General features: G+C 38.3%; 1 protein-coding gene across 50 annotated transcripts in view; it reads right to left on the minus strand.

Annotated features, from left to right (window-relative positions):
• The window catches only part of RIMS2 (regulating synaptic membrane exocytosis 2), a 409122-nt gene that overhangs the window by 24652 nt on the left and 362306 nt on the right, over nucleotides 1–22164 (minus strand). For 38 of the 50 annotated variants that reach the window (XM_032442841.1, XM_032442835.1, XM_032442827.1 and 35 more), the window contains one exon: nucleotides 18601–18842. The exons of 10 other annotated variants lie outside the window; for them this stretch is intronic. In XM_032442841.1, the coding sequence (XP_032298732.1) occupies nucleotides 18601–18842 (242 nt within the window). The remainder of the gene's footprint in view (nucleotides 1–18600; nucleotides 18843–22164) is intronic. 2 more of the 50 variants (XM_032442828.1, XM_032442849.1) reach the window with 1 other exon arrangement.

Below are 22164 nucleotides of genomic sequence, written 5' to 3' on the forward strand. Positions count from 1 at the left end.
ACTTCACACTGTTTGACTTTTCTGCTGGGGAACGTGTGCTGTTGTCGTTACACTGCTCTCATTTCCACAGTGTTTGAGTCAGAGCAGCGTCTCTTCAGCCATGATCATACAGTCACGTGAATCCCAAAATCCCATTGCTGATGAAAAACACTTTTTTTCTCTTTCACTTGTTTTTGTTCTGGTAATCTACATACAACTCAATCTGCGTGAGTAAGTGCAGTACCAAGGCACAATGTCAGGCACTGGAACTCGATCACTCACTGCTGAACTGTTAGAAGTCTCTCACGAGCTATCAGCCTGAACTTCTTGTGCTCCTCCAATAAAGCCCTGGTTCAGTAGTTACAGTGGGCCAGGAATCACTTCCAAAATGGTGTTCTGGACGGTGAGAGAGTTGCACAGTATGGCTTTTCATAACTTGGTGCCAGCTGGACTGAGTGCCAGTGAGCAAGCCCATGCGCTTTAATGCTGCTCAAAGGAAACTTATTTCTCTCAGATATGACACTACTGGAGATGTCAAACTGCCAGGCACAAATTACAATGTTTATGTGCCAAACTACTTATTTAGCTTCAAATCACTCTGTTACAGATAAACTTAGGGAAGAAGTAAGTTGTCTGAAAGCTGCCAATTAGCCACGTTACCATTATATTAATGAGTTCAAATATGATTCAAAAGACTGTACATAAAAGTTTTCATTGCTGTAAGTAACCTGAAACTCTCAGAAACCTTTCGTGCTTTGCAGATCATCCTGTATCAAGCACCCACAACTTCTTGGGTGGCTTTGTGGCTGCTGGTAGGTGTATGATCTGGCCAGATGGAAGCATGCTCCTGCCTTGCCAAACCACTCTGCATGTGGAGCTCTCCTACCCCACAGTTTGTTCTGTCAAAAACATCTCTGCAGCCTTCCAAGGAATAACTAACACACTGCCACCTTCTCAGATGTACATATAAGAAAACTTCTGAGGTCTGTGGCTTTCCCACTCTGAAGCCATGGGCCAATTCACAGACATCCAACCAGCAGTTTGCCTTCTGTACCCAGTACAGGCTAACTGCCCACTAAGCTGGAATTGCTCCTTTATGCATGTGTGTCTGCCTCTGTTAACATACAAGTATATGTACATGGATATATAAATACATGCACACAGACATGCACAAGAAATGTTATTTCGTGTTTATCTGCACACAATTCCATCTATGCCATACTAGCAGTTTTGTATCACAGAAAGTATAGGAGTAGGTGATGAAGTGAAAAAAGCAATCAAGGTAACATCCCATCTGTTTAACATAATTCAGCAGTAACAAAATAATCTTATATATAAACTGTATGTTAAAAATAATCAATATAAATCAGCTTTTATTAAAAAATATAAGGTCATTAACCTATGTTCCCATAAACTTCAGCTAAGTAGTACGTAACTTGTTTGACAGAGGAGATGAGAAACTCTCCCTCCCACTAAGAGATCCGTCAGGAGCTCTGGGTTCTCAGAACCCACTAAGTCAAGCCAATAATTCTTTGATTATTTCTCCCCCCTCTGCCCCATTCCTTTTGTTTCAGAAACAAAATAAAATAGATACACATTTTGTTAATTAAAATTCCTTTTTTTTTGTTTTGTTTTGTTTTTTTTTTGTTTCCTGTATGAATACTGGTTATTGTTACTTTCTAAAATAATCTTTTGTGGATTTAACAAATGTCAGATTTCCATCAGAATTCTGCACCAGCATTCTTGTTTAGAAAGCTCTACAAAATTCAGTTCGAATAGAAGCAACCCACTAATGCAAATGAGTTATTTGAATACAGCTTTTCTACATCTGACTGTTACAAAGTGCGTCAAAGATAGCTTACTCTATTCTTAATTTTACAACTGTGGCCCTAAAGGTAATGTTTTAATATAGTTTAATGAATAAATGTCTCCTATTTTTCTCTACGCACTATTTTAAATCAGTCACCCCACGTTTAATAATTGTAATATTTATGGTCAGTTTGCCGAATATCTTTAGATTCAGTGTCATTTAGTATATATGTGGCTTCAATCCTGCATTTATGAAGAGGGAAAAGTGTTCTCTAAACACAAATGTAACAAGGGATTGTATGTTTTAAACTGGCATTTAAATCTTATTCCACTCTGCAATGTAATATGTGACAGAAAGCTATAGACTGCACAATTAAACTGTTGGTGCCTCTTCAAGACATGAGGCCACCTCTTGGCTTTGCTTACACCTGTGTAACAAAGGGATGCTCCCTGACCTTCCCTGGATTAACTTTACATTTGTGGTTTCATAGAAGTCTATCAGACAAACACAGGAATCAGCCGAGTTGTACCTTTTTTCTTTTATAACATCTTTTATAATTAAGCTAACAACATGGCTAAAATATTGCTCTTAGGAAAGAGGTAAATGTTCTTAAATAGAACTAAAGAGAAATATCTTAATACAGTGTCAAGCTATTTAACTTGAATAATCAAAAACATCACTGACATGAGTTACTCACACTCACACATCCTGGATAGCAGGATAACCTACCAGAGTAAGGAAAAGAGAAACGTTCCTCTGCTGTACTGAATGCTGTTCTTAATAAACCATACATAAACTTCAGGTTTTTGACATCCACAGGGACCATCAACCTCCTGTTTTTATGTGCCAGACCAAACAGGAGACCAGAGACAAATACAGACAATGCAGAGAATGAAAACGGTCATAGCAAGACAAACCAAAGGCCCAATTATTCAATATCCTGTCTATCAGTGTGGCTAATACCAATGCCTGAGAACTGCACGTGAGAGAGGAAAAAAGAAAAACAACAAAAATATGCACAGTAAGGAACCCCTCTATTTCATCAACCTCTGCTTTCTCAGGTAGAGGCTTTTATACTTCTTGCCATGGCTAGATCCAGACCTCATTTTGCCTCCTCTCTCTTTGAGCTAGTCCATAGTTTTGGCTCATACAATAATCCACAGAACAGGTCCTGCAGTTTAACTCTGTGCTGTGAGGAATACTTTCTCTTCTTGTTTTTTCTTTCTGGCAATTGCACGCAGTTCCCTATCACTTGTATCACAAAAACTGTGAATAAATAATTATTCACAACCATCAATTATCTCCTGCAGTCTTTTTTTTTTTTTCTTTTCCTGAGCTGAAAAATTCCATCTATGTTTTTCATCACCTTCATTGCATTTCTCCATACCTGCTCTGGATGCATGCCCTTTCTGAGGCTATGGACCATCAGAGATGTACAAGTCAGAATAATGACATATACTTTTGGGACACTGTTTAGTGTGGGGAAGAGGTGGCTGAGAGGAGACCCGATTGCTCTCTTCCAGTATCTGAAAGGTGCTTACAGTGAGAGCGGGGTTGGTCTCTTCTCACTGGTAACAGGTGACAGGATGAGGGGAAATGGCCTCAAGTTGCACCAGGGGAAGTTTAGGTTGGATATCTGGAAAAACTTCTTTACAGAAAGGGTTATTAAGCACTGGCATAGGCTCCCCAGGGAGGTGGTTGAGTCACCATCCCTGGATGTGTTTAAAAACCGTTTGGACTTGATGCTCAGGGACATGATTTAGCGGAGGGTTGTTAGTAAGGGTACTATTGTTAGGTTGTGGTTAGACTTGATCTTGAAGATCTTTTCCAACCTGAGCAATTCTTTGATTCTGTGATCCTATTTTAGAGACATGCAGCTAAACAAACAGGCCAGCTGGAAGACTAATAAAAGGTGCAGTAGTTTCCCTTTAGAATTTAGTATGAACAAGGACAGGGTTTCTTATAGAAAATAGAAGATTTGAAGCATGATGAATTTGTCATGAAAGGAAACTTCAGTCAGCACATGAAAATACTGCTTGTGAGGAGATCTGCAAGATATATGGGAAGAGGTAGTGAAGAAGACAGACTGCGGCAGTAGCAGCAGATCACACTGTGAGGGTTGTCTCCCAAGACCTGTCCAACCATTGTTCAGTTTAGGGAAGATTGAATTTATTCCTTTGGATTGGGTGAAACTGTTAACAGAGAAGTATATCAGTTTCTGTTAAAGTGATTCCATTACATAGGCCACAGAGGCTTTGGTTAAATTCCTGGCTGCACCTGACTGCTCAGGTTACATGCATTCCAGTTATAGGAAATGTGGCTCAGTTGTCAGCTGACTAAAGCATCAAGTAAGGCAGACATTGCTTTTCCCAGTTCTCTGAGTCCCTTCCAAGCAGGACCCAAGGAAACAGGGCCCTGCAGGAGGAGTGACAGCCCTGGACAGTGGCCATGTGGCCACACTGCAAGGCCTGTCGTACAGCGGCTGCAGGGGAACCAAAGGGCACACAAAGCCTTTGCTGAGCACCTCACAATCTGGCAGGTCTCAAATTAATAGTTATCAGCAATGCTTATGAGCTTTCAGACTTCCATTTTCTTTTGTTGGATTGCGCTTTCTCTCTTGTTGTCCTAAACCTTGTTAACTGCATCTAGGGTTACATACTGTAAGTGCCCTTCACTTCAAGGCTGTTTTCTGCTTTGTAAGAGGACATTCTATCTTTGATGCTTTTTTTCCCAAACACACGAATAAGCTATTTAAAGAGACACTTTCAAATTATTAAGAAATATATATTTTATGTCATGGCTACCTTGAGAATGGCCTCCTTTTTTTGGCAATCTCTCTGCTACCAAATATCAGCTGTACCTAATCTATCAAACAGTAAAGCCATAAGAGCAGAGTATTTTTAGAAAAGGATCTTTCACTTTCAAATGTTCAGGTTTTGACTGAGAGCAAACAGGGTCACAATTTGCTGTCTGTTATCTTATTCTGTGAAATCTTTCTTATGATTCTGAAGAGAAAGAAAGCAGGAGGGAAAAACTGTAGTTTTTAATTCCAATACACTCTCAGAAAAAAATATATATATAATTTCAACTTAAAAAACCCCTTTAACCTAAATATAGGATATTTGAAATTTAAAAAGCAAGTTGTTTAATTTTTGAAAGCATTACTACATGGAGATGCCATTTATTTCCAAAGAAACTGAAAGAAATCTGCTGAGAATCATAGTGCTAAAAACAGTTTGCTAAGCTAGGCAAATAATACCAAATTGATGGTATTTAGAATGCAACTGTTTCTACACAGAAAATTTAGCCTCAATTTATTTCAGGTCAAAGAATCATAGAGTGGCTTGGGTTAGAAGGGATCCCAAGGATCATCAGGTTCCAATCCCCCTGCTACTGCCTATAGTAGGCGACCAACCCCCAGATCTGGTTCTAGACCAGGCTGCCCAGGGACACATCAAACCTGGTCTTAAACACCTCCAGGGATGGGGCATTAACAGCCTCTCTGGGCAGCCTGTGTCAGCATCTCACCACTCTCTCTGTAAAAAACTTCGCCTTGACATCCAATCTAAACCTTCCCATCTTCAGGTTAGTTCCAGCTACTGCAATTTAAAACCAAAATCTGACTTAGCACCTTGACCAAGGATAGGGAGGGACAGTGTTTTGTGCAGCACCATGTAGCTAGAAAGGGCATCTTGGGCCACTGAGGCTAGTCCCTTCCTCTGGGACTTTTGAATCCACCAAGCTTAGTATCTGCTGATATTTTTTCCAGTCGCTCATTAAGTGGTGTCAGACCCTTTGTGACAACTGTCCTGTTTCACTGTGTATCTACAAGAATCATGAAGGCTAAGTTAGCCGCAACATCTGATTATATGCAACGATCCTGTTTGGGAAGATCAACTAATGAGATTCTTGAGTCTGACTGCAAAACAGTCAGGTTGTGGGAGGAAGCAGTTAAAAGCAGATTAATTACAGTACAAAATAGCGATGCTGATGCAAAATAATATGAATGTTAAGTATCAGTGCTGAATATGACAAATCTGGGTAAATGGTGATATGAAGATCAGGTTAACAGGTTTCTTACAGTGTTTTGGAGGTAGATAGCAAGGAACACATCTGTGCTTCGTGTTCTTCATGACTGAGATACTTTTGGTGACCTTTTAAAAGGCTGCACTCCCAAGACTACACATTTATTATTTAACATTGCATTAAATACCTCTGTAAAATCAGAAGACAATGTTCATACTCAGAACCTTTAAATGATGAATTTGAGAGTGGAATGAAGCTGCATTCCTGTTCCTTTTATGGTTCTCAAATGTCTGTCTGTACTGGCAAATTATTTTCAGTACAAATACAAGTAATATTGTAATCATCTCTCCATGCTAACAGTTTTTTATTATATTAAAATGTTTTAAAAGGAACACATGGCCTTCACTGGCACAAATACTTGTATTGTGAGATGGCTCCACTCTGCTTTTGCCCTCTTCTTTGCCAACATAATTGTTTGTCAGTGTGCATATACTCTATTTCTATTACTGCAAGTTACCACTTTTGTGAAGAGATACAGTATTGTTTGCCTTCAAAAAATAAAAGGAAACACAGTAGTTTTCTAAAGTATTGAAACAATATTATGTAATCACTTGCAACAGAACTTGTTAATTCTGAGCATTTACTATGACCAGATGAAGTCGAGTACAGTAACATTCACAAAGATATCCACATACCTCCTGTTAATGTCTAATATGAAACTAAATTGTTATTTTTTGGCACTGTAATACTAAATAAGCTATGCAGATATAGAGGTTGACTGGCAAAAAGTCAATGCACGGCAGTTGTTTCCTACTAACCCAAGGCTAACCCAAGCCTGAAGGCCAGCAATTATAAAAGAGAGACCATCTAACAAGACTGACAGTGTGCAAGACTATTTTGTAATGAAGTAAAGGAATTGACTGATAAACGCTCTCTAAATAGATACTGATTACACATTCCTTGCTTTTGTCTACTGCAACTGGAAACAAACATAATTTCCTAAGTTTTATTCAGCCTAAATGTTATCTGTACATTTAGCTTTGTCAGAAATGAGCAAAACTAAACAAAGAAGAAAGAATCTTGAAGGTTGCAAGAGTTCAGGGCACTGGCAATGATAAAAAAGGAGAGGTTTCGTACACCAAGAAACTGTAAAAAACAGCTTCAGAAATAATCAGCAGTGTAGTCTTTCATTTCATTCAAGCTTTCATATATTTTCTTCCTGATTAGCTCTCAGGCCTTTGTATAATAACACCTTAGTGCATTTCCAATGCAACAAGGATCGTGTGGGAGTAACTGTCATCACTAAAAAATCATTTGCACACCTGTGCATAAATCTCACCCTTCTTTCTTGGAGCAGTTCTATGGCCTTCCCCAATCATGCCTGGAGTATAGCCAAATTTGTGCATGATCTGCATACAGAGAAGGAACTGTACGTTGTCTGTAAGCTGTCCCTTGAGATATCAGAAGAGAACAGTTTGATACCCTCTTTACTGCAGAATCCTTACAAAAGGACCTGAAGGGCTAACAGAGTATGTGATGGTTTTCATGGACATGCTGCAGAAATCAAGCTGTTACTTAGCTCCCAGAGAAAGAACCAGCATGGGCACTGCTGCCTGATGCCCTTCTCACTGTTCTCACCCTGGTAGATAGGAATGAAGCAGTTAGGGTAGAATGCAACCTGTCATATACACAGAAAGTATCAGATTTCACCAGAATTGCAGAAATTAGAAACGGAGAAATCTGTTAATCCAGGTTTAGTTCTAAATGTTCCCTGAATTGACTTTTTTTTGTAATTACATCTACAAATTGCCATTAGTTGGTAGGAAGTAATTCTTCTTGGTGAGATTTAGTTTTCAGTTTAGCTGAGAGCTTGCTTGATTTGCAAGACAACCCCCCAAAAGGCACCACAACAAAATTCACAAGCAAACCACTTTGCACATCCAGCTGGCAACAGTGTGCTTAGCCTAGGCTGAGAAGTGAAGACGAGAAAAGCTCCATGTCAGAGCTCAAACACACTATCAATATTCATTATCCAGCCTGGAGGCACTGAGAGCACAGCAATCCCCAGTGCTGCGACCTGACAGAGTACTGCAGGCTGGTTACGAAAGCTGAAAATGCCATTTCTATACATCTCCCAAGGAAAAGGCTCTTCTATGGTTGTGCCATATAATAAAAACCTATCCCATGTGGATTTGTTTTTCTCCTTGCTAACTACTGAACCTATTAAACAACTGCAGTTGCAATATCTTTGGAGACCTTAAAAGACATTAGTTTCCAACAAGCCTAATAAAAATAAATGGCTGCAAAGAGCTTCAAATCAGAGCTCCCACTTAGAAGCCCAAGCTTAGGCTGGACTGTGCCAATCACCATTCACACAGTTTGTGTCCCAGTTAGCAGGAGAAGTGTGAAAGAGGTAAGAGAGCTCCTTAGGAGATTTCATCAAGAACTGCTGAGTAAAAGAGGTGAAATCATTGCACCATTGAGAGATACCTCTGGTATCTGCAGAACGATTTAAGAGAAAACCAAAAATATATATACATATGTAACATGCATACCTGTACACATATATTATATGCAGATATATGCAGATATACAGATATCAGAAATGTGTACACCTCAAATTTATAAGGATATTTACATCAGGCTTGCTTTCATTGAGGCTGCCAAATCTGTTTGAAAGAGTTGCCTGTTTTCCCTCCATGATTTTCAGTACAAAATTAAATGGTAGGAAGGCACCTTAAAAGGCAGCTTTTGTCTGAAAAGATATAATTCCAGACTAACTTTTGATTCCAAATAAATAGAATTTTTAACAAAGCTACCTTATTGTTGTTGATGTTTATTGCGTTGGGGTCTGTGAAACCGATTCCCCAACAAAGCAGTGGTTATCAATTTCTGCCCTCATTTATTAGTAGTTTTTAGAAACTAAACCTCTACAGCTGTTTTGTATTAGAAAAAAACAAACAAACCAACACAAAACAACAGGTGATGCACTAACAATAAATAATTACTGAGCTCAAAGGATAGCAGAAAATCAATTAGAAGGAGGGAGAGAAGAAAACATGATACCAGACAAAAAGGTGTTTCTATTGGAGCTCTTTACACACTTTGCTATATCAGGATTTTCCTACTCACTCTAAGCAGTCCTACACAATCCTCACTCACAAAAGCTTTTCTCCTTAACTATCTAATTCCCCAGCTGCTGTTCTCCCTCTAAGACCCTCCTTTCCAGTTCCCACACCCTACCAACAGCCAGACACACAGTGACACTGAGTCCTCTCCTCACATCATCTTTCACATTGTTGAATTTCTCCATATTCCACTTCCATCACCTCTTGACTCTTTCAGTCACATTAAAGCCTGCTTTGCTGCCTCCTGCTGTAGTTCATCCTCACCAGTCACTTCTTTTTTCACTCTATGGTTCATCTTTAATGAAAATCATCTCAGCAGGCTGTCTGCTACCAGCCACAGATGTGGAGCCCTTCATATATATATATGTGTATTCATATAAATACACAAAGTTGTATTTTTTTACCAGTAACATAAACCCTAGTAACTTGATCTTGATAACACTCCAGTAGCTACCAGTACATTCCTTTCATACAGTGTTAAGGTCAATGGCTTATAGGTCTTAGTTTTTATGGGAACTGATAGAACAGTTTCTTCCTAATATTTTTAATTCTCAAGTCCCTTTTCTAGAATCTTGAACGTTGCCAGGAGTTAATTGTTTTAATGTTTGCCTTCTCATCTGCTTTCATGTCAGGTCTACTTACTTTTAGTGATATCCAAACTCTATTTGCTGAAGACAAAAGAAGCAATGAAATGTATTAACTTTTCTTTAGAGACTGGACAGAAGTGCCTCAGCACAAGGTGGAGGTGAAGAAAAGACAGGAAGAAGTGGGTTTTACTGGTGTGATCACTGACTGATTTCAGTTGGTTGTGTCTTGACTACATCTCTATACGTAAGGAAAGAAAATCAATTATGGAATATAAAACTATAAAGCTTAGAGTAACTAACATGGAGATAGAGGCTGCAGTAAAATTTACATGGACGTATTACAAGCACGTTCCTCTGCCATCTGCCTTATCCTCCTGATTTAATTATCTCTGTGGTCTGTTCATTCAAATGTAGATGAAATTATCCAAGGCATTATGAAACTACAAGGTGTTACAGAGGGTATGCACAGGCTAATAAATCCTCTGTAGACACATTCATAAAGGGATGACTGTATGAATCCAATTTTCTTAAGCTACATTTCATAGTAGTGAAGACTAAAGGTGCAGGACACTCACCCATAACCACCCTGATTACTTCTTAGCCAGCTGCCCGTCAGTGATTTGTCTCAAGCTGGCTGACCTTTCTGCAGAAGTGCACTGCTCAGAAGACAGCATGGGCATGGGAGGAGTCCAATAGATTTGAAGGATGAGGAGATCCCGCTCTGAAGAAAGCTTAAGATATGTTAGCCATGTGGCCATCAGCCAGATCCTGCTCAGGACCAGAGATAATCTTTTCTCATACCTTTAAGTGACCATAAGACATAAGAGGTGTCTCCAGTGGGAGACCTGCAGGTTCCATATATACTACATATCTCCGAACCCCATATAAGTACAGGTTGGCACTGAGGTAAAATCAAATGACAGCAGGTTTCTTTCTCAGTCCAGGAAAGCTGAGAATATGCTACATGGATAGAACTGGCACATGTTTCAATTCATCTTCCCACTGAGAGACGAACACGATGGCAAAAGCCAGGCGCCAACTTGGCCATCTGAGAAAACTCATTCCAAAATTGCAAAGAATCCTTTTCCCAGTGGGGTTCTGTTCAACAATTCCTATAATCTGCCAACAAGCTGCTTGAAAGCAGTTGCTTAAATGGAAGAGTAAAAGGCATGCAAGCAAATGACTTCTTCTGAATGCTTACAGATGCTTCCGTCAGAAAGCTGCTGAACTGACTGATGTGTTCATTTTCATGCTGCTTGACCTCTAATGTAGAGCTGCTGCTGGCACCTGGTTTCTTTCAGTACATTAATTGATTATGATGAGTCCAGCTTGTGAGCTAGCTGAGAAGTGCTGCCTTTAAAGGTAACTCCTACAGCAGCAAGGTCCTCAACTGCTGAGTAACTGATGGAACAGCTCAGAGAACCGTTCCTGTTGCCTGGCAAAATCTAACACACTGGAATACTACGTATTTCACCCATTTAATTGCAAGTGATTTTCTATACTTCCTGGCATTCCTGTCCCCTTACTGATGAAAATGTGACTCTGACAAGACTGAGATGTTAAAACTCAAAGTTTAGTAACTGTCTTAAGAGGGTATTTTGCAGCAAGATGGCTGAAGGGTTCCTCCAGATCTCATCTTTTAGAGTCAAACAAAGAGATCTGAGGTAGAAAACAGGTTTGTTTCTGTGTCAGGAGTGGATTCACAACAGTCTTTCCTCCCTCTGTGAGGGTCAGCATCCTTCAAATGTGCCACTGCTTCCAGTGGAAATCCTTATGTGCTTAATTGCAAGCACATGTAGTCATTTGTTTATTTCCAACATTTGTAATTAATATTCACCCTCAAAAAGAAAATTAGAACACTTTTATAATAGGGTAAGTGCAAAAACGCTGCCTAAACCTTTTTCTTCCTCCACGTTACATTTATCTATACAAAAACTGAATTTGCATCTGCAGGATGGGAGCTTAAGTTTTGGTCTTGTAATTCACAGTATACGGACATCATAATCTGAACAAACTAACCCAAAGGTTATGCACACTGTATGCAAATACATAAGAAAAATCTATTTAAATAGAAAATTACTTAGTGGACAAGGAAGAAAATATTTTTGCCTTTTTTCCTTTTTTTAAGAAACCATTCAGCTTTTCCTAAACATATTTCATTGAGAACTGTTTGAGAACAACTTGCATGTTTTATTCCCCCTGTGCCATGTGCTCAGTGATGATGTTGTTACTAACACTTTGATGTGTTACTAAAGCATGGTGTAGGGACTATGCAAGTTTAGGCTGGTATGATGCTGGCTCTCCATTGACTTCCGCTTGTCCTCTGGGAACTTCTCAATGCTGTTCCTCTTTTATCATAGTCATCATCTCACTTTTCTATACACACTGCAAGGCTCAGATACGAATAAAAATGGTTAAAGTTGGGGTTCTAATGTATAAAATATTCAAAATTTGGCAACTCATTCCAAAGAAATAAATGTGAAAATTCAGCTCAGAACCTCAGCGTGCGTAGATTTCCAATAAATCGGCTTTCTATTCCAATTTTCCCTTTAATTTTGATTCTATGCATGTTGAGAATTGACTGACTCTTGCCAACATGAAGACAACAGGGACTGAGCTTACACAGCAGCATTCAGAAAATGCACGTTCTGCATATTCTGCCTCAGGGACAGATCTGCTAAGATTTACATACTTCTGCTAAAGGATTGTGCTGAAGAAATATAGTGCTGGCTACCGCTTTCCTTTGTAACATCTCTAGAGAAGCAGAAAGTTCTCTGTTGCAAGCAAGAGGGTGTTCCCATGACGGAGGATGATCTGGGTATAGAACCCAACTCTTGCTGTTGAAGACTGATGTACCTCCTGCTTTCTTAGAACCATAGAATCACCCAGGTTGGAAAAGACCTTAAAGATCATCGAGTTCAACCATAACCCAACCATACTACCCTAACTAACAACCCTCTAATAAATCATATCCCTTAGCACCACATCCAAACAGTTTTTAAACACATCCAGGGATGGCAACTCAACCACCTTCATGACTACTTGGTACACAACATCTGACACAGGCCTGACTCACACGACTTTGCAAACAACTGAATTTGCTAGCACCCAAAAAAGGCCAAATAAAGCACTGACAAGAGACCCATGTCTGTAGTCCAGTGGTTAGGGTGGTTAGATGGCTCAGCACCCTTAACCAATGATTGCTGGGAAATAACAGTGGTGCTGTAAAATGAAATAACTGTTATTCTCTAAAATATAGACTATAGAGACACACAGAACTCCAAGTATTTTGGACATTGAAGGCTGGCTGAAAAGTGAATAATTTCCCAAACAGAAGTACAAAATTGCCCATAAAGATCTTCTTTTCTAGTTTCTATGAATGCAGAGCCCTTCTACATAGAGTATCCAACAAAAAAAAAATCACACATATAGGTCAACTAAAGAATTATGAAGTTACAAAACTATTCCTCAAACAAAAAATTATGGAAAGTTTAAATTATTCTGTTGAATATCTCTCCTATAGCATAAAATGGAAATGCTTTCCGGATTAAATTAATTCAAGGGGAAGTGTAATGGGTTTTGCTTATGCAACAACGGAAAGAACAAATCTTGTTTACTGTGAATACAGAAATAAAACAGCTTTAAACTTTTTTTAAAATTTTTTTTCTGATGATATATGTATATTTTTTTTAGTGGGAATCTTATGAGAATTCTGCTCTGAATAAGAATAGATAACTTAGCAGCATTCTTACCAAGAAAGATCACCCTACATTTCTCTCTCTATTTTTACCTCTAATTATGAAAGGTGTGAAAATCTTGTAGAAGGTCAAGCTAAATGTTCTGATCTCACTTAGAGCTTGCTACTTTTTTCCCCTTATTAATGAGACCAAGTGATAATATAAGTAAGTGGCCTTTTTAAGGAAAGAATTGGCAACACAGAAAATTATTTTTAGAAATATAAGTAGTTTTTTAATCATGCGAATGCCTATAACCAGGGAATTTGGTTTTACTTCCACCACAGTCACTTGGAAAGCTCAGGGGTGTCTATTTATTTGTTAGCACACTCTCCAGAATTTACTTAGTAAAAGCTGATTAATGTTCTTGTTAATGCGTTCATTATAATGGCACTTTCTCCTTGGTAAAGGACTCAGGTTGCAAGTCTCAACTAATCAGTAGAACAAATTGGCCTTAATCTCTTGTCAACTACTAATCCTGTATTTCTATCAAAGTAATATGAGCTTATTTTGAAATTAAATCAGATTATCCATGAGGAAAACTGTTACACATATGATACTACATATTAAAGCTATTTGTTAACAATGCTAATCTGCTTCAGGAATAAGTCAAATTAAAAATAATACATCATAATTTCAGATGCAGTATTGGCCACATTGGCTAATTACAGAGATAAATAGAAAACAGAAATATATGCCATGAATACAAACACAATTCTCGTTTGGTAAGTGGTTTGCTCGCCCTACTTTATCTCATTTTAGACAATGAAAGGCAGTTGAAGTTTCTCCTTCAGTCTCCACTGTTGGAAGTTCTTAATCATCTTCTTTTTAATAGGAAATATGTGCCACATGTGTGGTAGAAAACTGTTCCTTATAGAAATTCAAACTTTGAACTGGGAAATGTGGAAAGATCAGTGTTCCCAACAGATTCTTTTCAATTACACCAGTAATTAAGGAAATGACTTTATAGGCTGTATGGTTGGTTCACAACAGACCTAAGACCTTCTACATATGAATGTAGCACTTCAGACCCTAGTTTCAACACTATAAACTACACAGAATCCATCATTTTAAGACACGGGAAGAAAATAAAATCTCACTCAGAACATATGGTCACACCTCTCTGCAGGCATTACTGTACTAGTATATATCAAGTCATGAGATTACATGCATTCTCTTTTAACACATATTGTAATAGATGTCAGCTATTGTAGCCATATACCTAACTTTGCCATGGCATTCTCAAAAGCAGAGAATGTACTGGACCCTGTACATGTGACTGAAAGTGTATACAGGAAATGTTAAATCTACTTCATAGTATCCTGTATTTTACTAAAATCTTAAGTATAATCACTTTTGTGACAGACAACCATTAACGTGATTCCAAGGATAAATACATTGCAGAGATTTCCAGGATTTGTTTTTAATTGCTTTGAAATAAATCACAAAATACAGATCCTGTATATTCTCAGACCTAAATCAAATAATAGAACAACTAGCATTGCTACTGCTACAGATTTTAACAAGGAGGAGATCTAATATGAAATTGAAAACAAATAAATAAATAAATAAATTGCAATGCTTCCTTAAACAAAAATGGAAAGCAGAAAAATGAGTCTTGTCTATTTTGATTCATTGTTTTCTGTATTCCTGCAGTCTTAACACTGGAAGTTTTCCTGTTATTTCTTTTCCCTTAAGGAGAGTGATTCACGGGGCATCATTTAAGATCTTTTCACATAATGGATTTGAGAACACCTCACGCATACATACTGGATGCTTGGATTCTCTTGGCAAGATCAGCAGAGTTGGTCAGTTCTTAGTGTCTATGTCAATGAAATCAGGTCAGCCCAACCTCCTAAATTATTATAGATATCATCATTAATAATCTCTGATGAGCTTGTTCAGTAGAGTTAATTGATTAGCAGTTTTCTAGGCATTTTAAGGCTGTATTATTATATCTCTGAGGAGAATACAGAATTGCTTCTACTGCTTATTCACGTTTTTGTCATATTTCAGATGTATTCAATCTGTTCCTTAGAGGTCTTCCAACACAATACAGACACTAACCATAACTGAAAGAAATCAAAATGCTTTTGGTGGATAATAAATTATATAATTACTAATATTAATACACCTACTCCTTTTCAACACACTCTTTATTCAAAAAACAAAGAGTTCCTACCAGAATACACTAGAAATACAGACCAGAATAAAAAGTACTTTTGGTTGTGTGTATCTTGTGTGTCGATATATGGCACTATGCTATATAACAGAAATAAAACTAAATTGAAATGATAGAAATAATTGATCTTTTAAGGCATTTAATGTATGCCTGATTCACATATGTGACAGCAGCTATAATGACCCATTTTCAAAACTCTCTGGCATAGTTTTACTTATAAAATATGAATGAAGAAAACCACTGAAACGCAATTATGCCCAACAAGACACTAGAAAAAAAAAATAAATTCAGAGATGCCAGTTGGCACACAGTAACATCAATATGAGAAAAGAAATGCAATAAAAGTTACTGTAATATGATTGCAACTTTCTGTATCAGTAGTATTGTTATCTGACGCACTAAGTAAGGAGACACATAGCAGACAGCATAATATCTTCATGAACTACCCAAGAACCCTTTGTAATCTGAGCACTTTGCTTACAGTGACAGTGCCTTGCAAGTGGTGTATCCCCTGCCTCACAGTTCCAGAAGATTTACTTACAGGAAGTTTACAGCACATTCTGCATTTCAATACCTTGTATAAGTGCCTGTGTCAACACAATTCCGTGTTCAGGCACTTACAATCTGAAAACAGGAACAGGATGAGATAAAATAGGCAATATTTATGAATTCATTACATGCAGGTAATTCCAAGTTTTAAGCCTCTAGCATTCTTGTATAACACGTGTCCAATATTCTCCTTAAGATTTCTTGATGGATGCTGAATACATACAGGACAAAACGTCTTGATATGACCTGCCCCTCTCCCACCCAACAAACCACTGCCTTGTCTCACCGTAGTCACAGTGTTAGAGGTTTTCCTGTCATGTGGCTACCAGCTTACTTACTGTATCACCAACATACTCGTATGACCCAACTATTTCAACAGCGCATGTTCCTGCCCTGCAAGGTGCAGCCCCGTGGCCACCAGAAAGACCCCTTCAGGTCCTGGAACAGAGCCAGCCTGGGTGCACCCCAGGAACTGGTGTGCAGTAACAGCTCTAGAAAGCAGCCTATACCCAGCCTACACACAAGGGGCCTTTTCAGAAGGAGCAGCAGGAGCTGCTCTGGCTGTAGAGCCCTGGTGGGCCGAGTGCAGGACTGAGTGCAGATATCTCTCACAGAGCAGCTGAGGGAGAAGGGCTGCTAGCCAGAACCATGAGGGCTCTGTGGTTTCTGCTGCAGGAGACATGCAGCACTGACATGCAGCTCAGCAGTCACAAGGTTTTCAGAACAGCCGCTCACACTCAGTGAGTCAAGAGACCCTGAGAAGTTTTGAAAGAGTTACATTTCACCATTTTTCCCTAGCTTGAGTACCTATCAGTTGTTGGGTAATTGACTAGATAAAGCAGAGAAACTTCAGATTAAAAGTACTATCCCAAATAACTAAATCAGCATGGTATTTTAAATCAAATCTAAGCAAGACACACAGTGCTACTGACTCTCTTTAGTACTGAGATTTATATTTGAACAGTACACAGAGAGCTGAGAGCCTTCATTTAGAGTAAATGATGATAACAGATCAGAACTAGTAACATAGTGCAATATGTATGGCGTGATATCATATAGATGAATACAGTTATGACATTTATATGAGCAAAATCATAGGCTCCTGTGTGAGTGGTTACGTTTTTTGGTTGTCTTTACACAGATATTTGACAGATCTGTGTAAAGATTACTTCACCCTTCCCTTCATTTGAGATAAAACAGAAAAGTATATGAAACTGCCATTAACAGCTCCAAGTGAGACTGCTGCAAAGACTTGATTACTGATGGGTTAATCAGTGTCTGCATGATTTTCAGAGCATTCCACGTGTTCTTTACCCTCTGCTTCTTCATTTCTTCCCGACTGTTCCCACATTCAGTAAGATGCATCCTTTCTCTGCTTTCTGTACTCCTCCTCTCTGTACTATAGTTCCTCTTTCAAACTCCTACTTCCTGAATCCACTCTTATGTTCTACTATTTCCATGTACAAATATTTACTTAGAAAACATGCTACAATTTCTGACATTGCAAGACGTCAATTTGCACCTTGTATTTTGAAACTCTTACAACTTTGGTTTAGCAATAAAAATTCAAACTTTGCAAAGAACTGAAAAATCTCTTATCAAAATTGACATGGTGCTTAGAACAACAGACACCTCCTGATGGGAGTACACATGGCTGAATGCTATTTATAAACTTAGCTTGAACCATATAACATCGCTACAGTGATTTTGCTTACCTACTGAACATGTAATATAGGTCATGTATATAATTTGGAATACATAAATATATGTATGTGCACACATACAACATGATTAATTGCATTTATATATATAATATATATGTATTCAAATATAAGTAATAATTTTCCATTCAAAAATAAACTTGTCTTATATAGATTCCTTAATAGTCAATTAAAGCTTTTCAGAGTGCATTATATGGATTTTCCCTGGAATAGGAGAAATAAAAAAATCTTATAAGATTTTAAATGCTTTAGGTATCAGACAGAGAAACTCTCCTCTTTCCCTGGATAAAATACTTCAGTATTAAATTTTAACTGACATAAAGAAAAATGATGAAAATATTTACTGATGGTGAATAGACCTGTAGGGTGAAAAGAAAGGTATTAAAAATAATACAACGACTCTACTGATGCACTGAAATACAACATAACATTTTGTTCATGGAAATTGTTTTGTTTCAAAAGAAGGGTGCATGTTCAAATGTGAGAAAGAAAACGTGCTGAAATAAACAGACTCTATATGTTACAAAAGAGAAGGAATTTTGCAACTGCGTTTCAGGGACCATTCAACAAACTCCCATTCAGAGTTCCCACAAATGTAAGAACAGCATCTCAAGTTGGCTCCTGGGAAGCAAAGGAATTGTTAAGTAGGGTCCAGCAAGCAGAAAATACACACCTCAGCCCAACCTGAAAAGGATTTTTGCTAAAAACCAAGTTTAGTGAATGTCCAGTTAAACAAAAATAAACACTTAAGCATTTTCTTCTTTCGCTAGAATATTGTTGATCAGGCAACTTCAACAGGACAGCCAAATGAATAAATCACAATAAATGCATATTATGCACATTTAAATGATGACTCCAGAGGGAAAAAAAGATCCAGTTCCTACCAGTTTGGCTGAGTTGCGATGTGCTACGGCTTTTCCTTGAGAGACCCACAATGGCCACCATCTTGGCGCCGATGCTGGAGCGTCTCTTCTTGCTGCCTCCACCAACAGTGCCCACTGCTGTGTCCGACTGGCTACCGTCATTCTTCTCCAGTGTGTACATGTCCCCACCGATGCTGGTGCTCTTAGTCATGTTCTTTCCTGAGGCGCCCATCTGTCTGCTTTGCATTTTGGATGTAAAGACACTGTCAGCCAGTGGATGGATAAACAGCGCAGACACAGAAGAGTAAAAAGGGGAAGACAGAAAAGGACAGGTTTCAGAAGGAAAGTTTTGGGAGACTGGAGGGTAACAACAGCTAATTCACACAGGTAAGGGCTGGCTTTTTAGAGGTAAAGAGCAGCTTTAATGCTAGGTCTTCTGATCAAACAGGACTGATCAAACATTGTGACTGATCAAAAGTTTGTTTTAAATAGCACATTCTTGCTTACTGGGTTTCTTAAAACACATTATCAGCATGAGCATATGAAAGAACTAATATATTAGTATACCACCGAATACATTTTTTAAAAACTATAATATACATACAGAGCACTGCTTTTCCACTTTTGATAAATCAGATCATTAATATTTGTTCATCTAGTTTATCAGCTAAGAAGCTTCTGTAAATGGCTTGACTAGGGATTACCTGAGCACAGCAAGAGACACAAGGAAAATAAAACACAAAACTGTCATTTATAGTTCATACTTCTACAAGAATTATAATTTTCTACAATGGTAAACAGTCACTAGCTAGAATCAGAGGTGCTGTCCACAATTGAGGAAAAGCAAAGGGTCTTCAAGACCCATTAGTAAGCTACAGAAAAGCCATCACATGGCTCTCCTGTATTATTCTTATGGTTTCCCTCCAGCATCAGTTGACAGTGACCTGAAAAGAGGGTTAAAAAAAAGGCTGGGTGAAAATAAGCTTGCTTCAATATAATGCTTTTCTAATTGATTATTCCATCTAAAACATCTCTTTTGTATGTTTATTTAGCTTTATCTGTGGCAGTTGTAAGTTGTTATGTGCCTGTACTTTTGCCTGTTGAGGTGAGACAGCGGCATACTGATGTTGGGCATTTGCCATCCCTCCAGTAGTGTCTTTATCACCAAATAACTGAAGTATAAAGACATAAACAGTCAAAAACCTGAGGTGGTTCAATTTCTTTACTGATGTCCCAGCTTTTAGCTCTTACAGCAAAATAATTATTTAATGGTAAGTTCTAGAGTTATCTGATCGGACATTACTGAAATACTGTATTTTAACAAGCACTGCACAGACATTCACCAGTGAGGACACTGCAGCTCGGAAGGCACACACTGAAGAAGAGTTTTCAGTCTGTCAGACAGAAGGTTCATGTGTGTCCAGACCCAGACAAAGACCCTCTACTACTGCTTGGGAAGTTTATGTTCTGCAGACCTCCAACATGCTCTGCCTCTCCACACATACAGACACACAACCTGTATTCCTCAGGGAAGCAGATACTTGATTCATGAATGAACTAAATGAAAATCTGAAGTCTTAGCTTCCATTTCTAAACATCCAGACATTTCATGGATGTTTTCAGTAATCCAGTTTAGTTCAGTTATCATGTGATTTTGATAAAATTACACAGTAATGAATGAAATTTGATTTTTTATTCCCTTTCTGGCAGCAAATCCATGCACTATAAACATACGTTATAAAACACTTAGACACTATGTGACTTAGATCATCTTTACATATCAAATGAAATTTTATTATAAGACTCATTTCGTTCTTAATCACAGACCATTCCTACAGGCTACAAGCAACTTGCATCTGAATTACGTTCAGCATCCCAGAGCACACTCCAAGGTGACCTGTCCTCTCAGTGCTCCAGGTTAAGGGACAATATGCTTTCTTTTGCATGGAAATGACAATCTGCAGTTCTGACAGCACTACGTATCCAAACCTTGCCCTGACAAACATCCAGACCTCTCTTTTGCTCTTGAGCAAATGTGGGCCTGATAATATACATATGGAGAATATTTCTATTTCAGTGAAGTTCTTGCACAGAACTTAGCACTTTGTTCACTGTATCTCACTAATAAGTTTATGCTAGATGCAGTGCTAGGCAATCTGTAGAGAAAAAAAACAACAGAATATTTTTGGAAAATAGGAAATTGTTCTCTTTGTGTGTATGTGTGTGTATAAAAACACCACTATATAAATGATAACAAAGATTATTGTTGCTGTTTAAATACATTTTCTAAAACATAGGCTATTCCTGGAACTTTGCCTCTCAGCAAATGGCTTTGGAGTGGATTTTTCTGGATGTAGCCACAGTCTTCCTCTTACCTATAACAATCTAAAGCTATTTCAGAAACATACATTTATATTGCTTATTTAGCTCCTATAATTGATTTATAGAATCACAGAATCACCAAGGGTGGAAAAGACCTCTAAGATCATCTAGTCCAACCATCCATCTACCACCAGTATTTTCCCACTAAACCATGCTCCTTAGTAGCACATCTACACATTTCTTGTCCTCCAGGGACAGTGACTCCCCCCATGTCCCTGGGAAGCTCATTCCATTGCCTGAGCACACTTTCAGGGAAGATATTTTTTCTGATATCCAACCTGAACATGCAGTGATGCAAGTTGAGGCCATTCCTTCTCATACTATTCCTATTGCCCAGGAGAAGAGGCTGTCTCCCTCCTTGCATCTCCTTTCAGGTAGTTACAGAGGGCAATAAGGTATCCCCTGTAAAAACTTAACTACAGAATTAATGCAGTGGCCTCAAAAGCAAAGGGGGAATGGGATGAGCCATCACATTTGGAATGATGGTGCAGTCATTTAAGATATTTGAGAACTTCTGAGAAAGCTTTTTGCTCCTTAGTTGACAGCAGCATTTACCTGAAGGCACAACATGCCTTGAGTTGAGCCACAACACAGAGGAAAACACAACAGCTTTTTTACAGAAGTGACTTTGTAATCTAGTCCAAAAATAATGGGCGTGCTTCCTAAGAACATTATGAGGAAAACATGAATGAAAGTTCAGTTCAACAGATATACAGGCACAAAACAGAGTTGAGAGTGACCTTGGCAGGACAGACAGTAACAAAAGATTGGAACACAGTGGGTGCTTGAATGTGTATTCTGTTTCCTTTTTTAACTCTTCTTTAGTACACACTGACACACACAGGAAAATTTGAAGTGGGACAGAACATGAGCATAAAAGAAGAGTAAAGGGAAAAATTGGACCTGCATTCCTGGGGCTTTTTAGCACCATGATAACAGATTTGTAAGATGATAATGCATGATGTTTTCTATCAAACCAACACCTTTTGTTTTGCATTCTCAGGAATGTTTGCATTCTCAGGAAGGAGATGCCACAAGAACTAGTTCTGTTTTAACACTATCACACATTTAAGAAATATCAGAGAGATCTAGAAAGGTAAGTGCTGGGAAGAGCTAGAATCTTTAGCTTTATATTATTCTATATTCTTCTAAGAATGAGAAATGAAGACCCTTACCCAGTAATGCTATTTTTAACCCAAGTTT

This window comes from Coturnix japonica, chromosome 2 (genome assembly GCF_001577835.2).
Source record: "Coturnix japonica isolate 7356 chromosome 2, Coturnix japonica 2.1, whole genome shotgun sequence".
Taxonomy (NCBI): Eukaryota; Metazoa; Chordata; class Aves; order Galliformes; family Phasianidae; genus Coturnix; species Coturnix japonica.